We start from the raw sequence: 3,455 nt of genomic DNA, 5'->3' as shown, positions 1-3,455 counted from the left end.
CTATGGCATTCCTGGGCACACCCACACCATGATCCATGAGATCGGGCACAGCCTGGGCCTCTATCACATCTTCCGAGGCATCTCGGAAATCCAATCTTGCAGTGACCCCTGCATGGAGACAGAGCCCTCCTTTGAGACCGGAGACCTCTGCAGTGACACCAACCCAGCCCCAAAGCACAAGTTCTGCGGTGACCCGGGGCCAGGGAACGACACCTGTGGCTTTAACAGCTTCTTAAACACTCCGTACAGCAACTTCATGAGCTATGCAGGTAAGGCCCACGCTCTGCAGGGTGCACGGGGCTGGGCGCCAGACGTGGCCTCTGGTCCTGGCTCAGAGAAGCCTCGAGCAAGCTGCTTGCCTTTTCTGAGATTTCTTCATCCCAACAATTCCTTATCCCAAATAATCAAGATAACATTCCTTCCGTGAGCACCTCGTGGATACAAGGAAGGTGCTGTATCCGAGGGCTCCTCAGAAAGGTACTCCAGGCAGCTCAGCAGGACTGAAAGTAGGGAAACCTGCGAAGAAGACCCAGCTCTGCCACAGGGTCACCTAATGCCTTGGGGTCTGTCACATGCCCTCTCTGGGTCCCGCTTTTCTCAAGAAAATGGAATCTTTGGAACTGACCTCCGAGGTTCCTCCTAGTTTTGCAGCTGTAATTTTCTAAGCTGGTGGTGGTTAAAACTTTATTTATTTATTTGAAACTTCTTTTAAAACACGGAACTCTCACATGCTCCTTTAGCGTTTTATTATAGAAAAAAATAGAATGCTTTTGGTTTTGCAAATATGAAATTATTACGTAGGTTGCTTATGTTTTTCTCCTAACTGCATATATCCTTTCAAAGCCCTTTTTCATACCATCAGTAACAGCGTTAAAGACTCATTCTTTGGATTCTAGGATGCCCTATACTTCCTTTTAGTGTATATCAAGGCCACTTCCAGCCCTTATAACATCTTTGGCAAATCAGAACAAGACATCCCTTCCTTAGGGCAGTCACAGCCCTCACTACTGGCCACCTAACCAAGAGATTTGGGGTAAGGCACCACCTGCAAAATTGCACATGGTAGCCCAGCATCCAATTCTCTTATAATATTCAACTTAAGTGTTCCTTTCCACCAACCAAAACAAGCGAGCTCTGTGAAGGCGGAGCTTGCCTCTAATACATCAGTGTATTCTCAGTACCTAGCACAGGGCCTTGTGCTTTAAAAATGTTTGTTAAGAAGAAAGGGAGGAAGGAGGGAATAAGGGAAAGAGAAACGCAGGAGGGGAGGAAAATGAATAAATTCTCTAATAACAGGCATATAAAATTGATTCTTATCAATAACAATATTTCTAACTTGTAAAAAAGCTTACTGTTCATAAAGGACTTTAATATACACCATCTTATTTAATTCTCACGAGAAACCTATGAGGTAGGAACTGTCACCATTTCACAGGTGACAGTACGATCCATAGGCTGACTGAAGTCTTTGGCCCCAGGTCGCACATCTGACTCAAAGTTGTTTTTTTTTTTACAATGGAATTGCTTAGTTAAATCTCTTATTTTATTTTTTTAACATCTTTATTGGAGTATAATTGCTTTACATTGTTGTGTTAGTTGCTGCTGTATAACAAAGTGAATCAGCTATACGTATACATATATCCCCCATATCTCCTCCCTCTTGCGTCTCCCTCCCTCCCACCCTCCCTATCCCACCCCTCTAGGTGGTCACAGAGCACTGAGCTGATCTCCCTGTGCTATGCGGCTGCTTCCCACTAGCTATCTGTTTTACATTTGGTAGTGTGTCTATGTCCATGCCATTCTTTCACTTTGTCCCAGCTTACCCTTCCCCCTCCCCGTGTCCTCAAGTCCATTCTCTATGTCTGCGTCTTTATTCCTGTCCTGCCCCTAGGTTCATCAGAACCTTTTTCATTTTTAGATTCCATATATATGTGTTAGCGCACAGTATTTGTTTCTCTGTTTCTGACTTACTTCACTCTGTATGACAGACTCTAGGTCCATCCACCTCACTACAAATAACTCAGTTTCGTTTCTTTTTTATGGCTGAGTAATATTCCATTGTATATATGTGCCACATCTTCTTTATCCATTCATCTGTCGATGGACACTTAGGTTGCTTCCATGTCCTGGCTATTGTTAAATAGAGTTGCAATGAACACTGTGGCACATGACTGTTTTTGAATTATGGTTTTCTCAGGGTATATGCCCAGTAGTGGGATTGCTGGGTCGTATGGCAGTTCTATTTTTAGTGTTTTAAGGACCCTCCATACTGTTCTCCATAGTGGCTGTATCAATTTACATTCCCACCAACAGTGCAAGAAGGTTCCCTTTTCTCCACACCCTCTCCAGCATTTATTGTTTGTAGATTCTTTTTTAATTTTTAAATTTTATTTTATTTATATTTTTTATACAGCAGGTTCTTATTAGTCATCAATTTTATACACATCAGTGTATACGTGTCAATCCCAATCTCCCAGTTCATCACACCACCACCACCACCCCCGCTCCTTTCCCCCCTTGGTGGCCATACGTTTGTTCTCTACATCTGTGTCTCAATTTCTGCCCTGCAAACTGGTTCATCTGTACCATTTTTCTAGGTTCCACATATACGCATTAATATATGATATTTGTTTTTCTCTTTCTGACTTACTTCACTCTGTATGACAGTCTCTAGATCCATCCACGTCTCAACAAATGACCCAATTTCGTTGCTTTTTCTGGCTGAGTAATATTCCATTGTATATATGTTTGTAGATTTTTTGATGATGGCCATTCTGACCGGTGTGAGGTGATACCTCACTGTAGTTTTGATTTGCATTTCTCTGATGATTAGTGATGTTGAGCATCCTTTCATGTGTTTGTTGGCAATCTGTATATCTTCTTTGGAGAAATGTCTATTTAGGTCTTCTGCCCATTATTGGATTGGGTTGTTTGTTTTTTTAATATTGAGCTGCATGAGCTGCTTGTATATTTTGGTGACTCCAAGTTTTTGTTTTTTTTTTCTCGTTTACTCTCATGCCTCCCTTCAAATGAGACCTAGCTGATGCCTGAGTGGGATATCGAGCATTTTGCGTGGCTTTCGAGCTCTGTCCCACAGAGATGCTTCGGGGGGCTGCCCTGAGTGGCTGTGTGACTCTAGGCCTCCATCTCTGCTTGAACCAGGGGAGCCCCCTTCCAACAGTTTTCCGTTTCTGTTGGAGTTCTGCCTCAGATTGCATTTGAAGAGAGGATTTCCCTCCTGAAACCCAGTGAATTCGATGATTGCCCGTGGGTCTTCCTGGTTTCCCATTTAGGCTGATGACCTCTGGGGGCCTCTCCAGTTTAAGGTTCCTACAGTTCACACCTGAGGTCCCTTGAAGGGTCAGTGCTCACCCTTGGCACCATAAGCGGTCCTTAGGTTTGGGTCTCTAAAAAAGACCCGAGTACTGGGTATTTCCTCAAAAGCAGATTCCTGC

At 43.6% G+C, this 3,455-nt stretch overlaps 1 protein-coding gene across 1 annotated transcript in view; it reads left to right on the top strand.

The window, feature by feature from the left end:
* PAPPA (pappalysin 1) overlaps window positions 1-3,455 on the top strand; it is a gene marked incomplete at its 5' end in the record, with an annotated part of 257,734 nt that overhangs the window by 62,108 nt on the left and 192,171 nt on the right. Inside the window, 1 exon segment of the mRNA XM_007449800.1 lies at window positions 3-269. Within this exon segment, the coding sequence (XP_007449862.1) occupies window positions 3-269 (267 nt within the window).

This window comes from Lipotes vexillifer, unplaced genomic scaffold, assembly GCF_000442215.2.
Source record: "Lipotes vexillifer unplaced genomic scaffold, Lipotes_vexillifer_v1.1 scaffold230, whole genome shotgun sequence".
Classification (NCBI taxonomy): Eukaryota; Metazoa; Chordata; class Mammalia; order Artiodactyla; family Lipotidae; genus Lipotes; species Lipotes vexillifer.
Note: the sequence above shows the minus strand (reverse complement) of the source record. Positions and strands in the feature narration are given on the sequence as shown.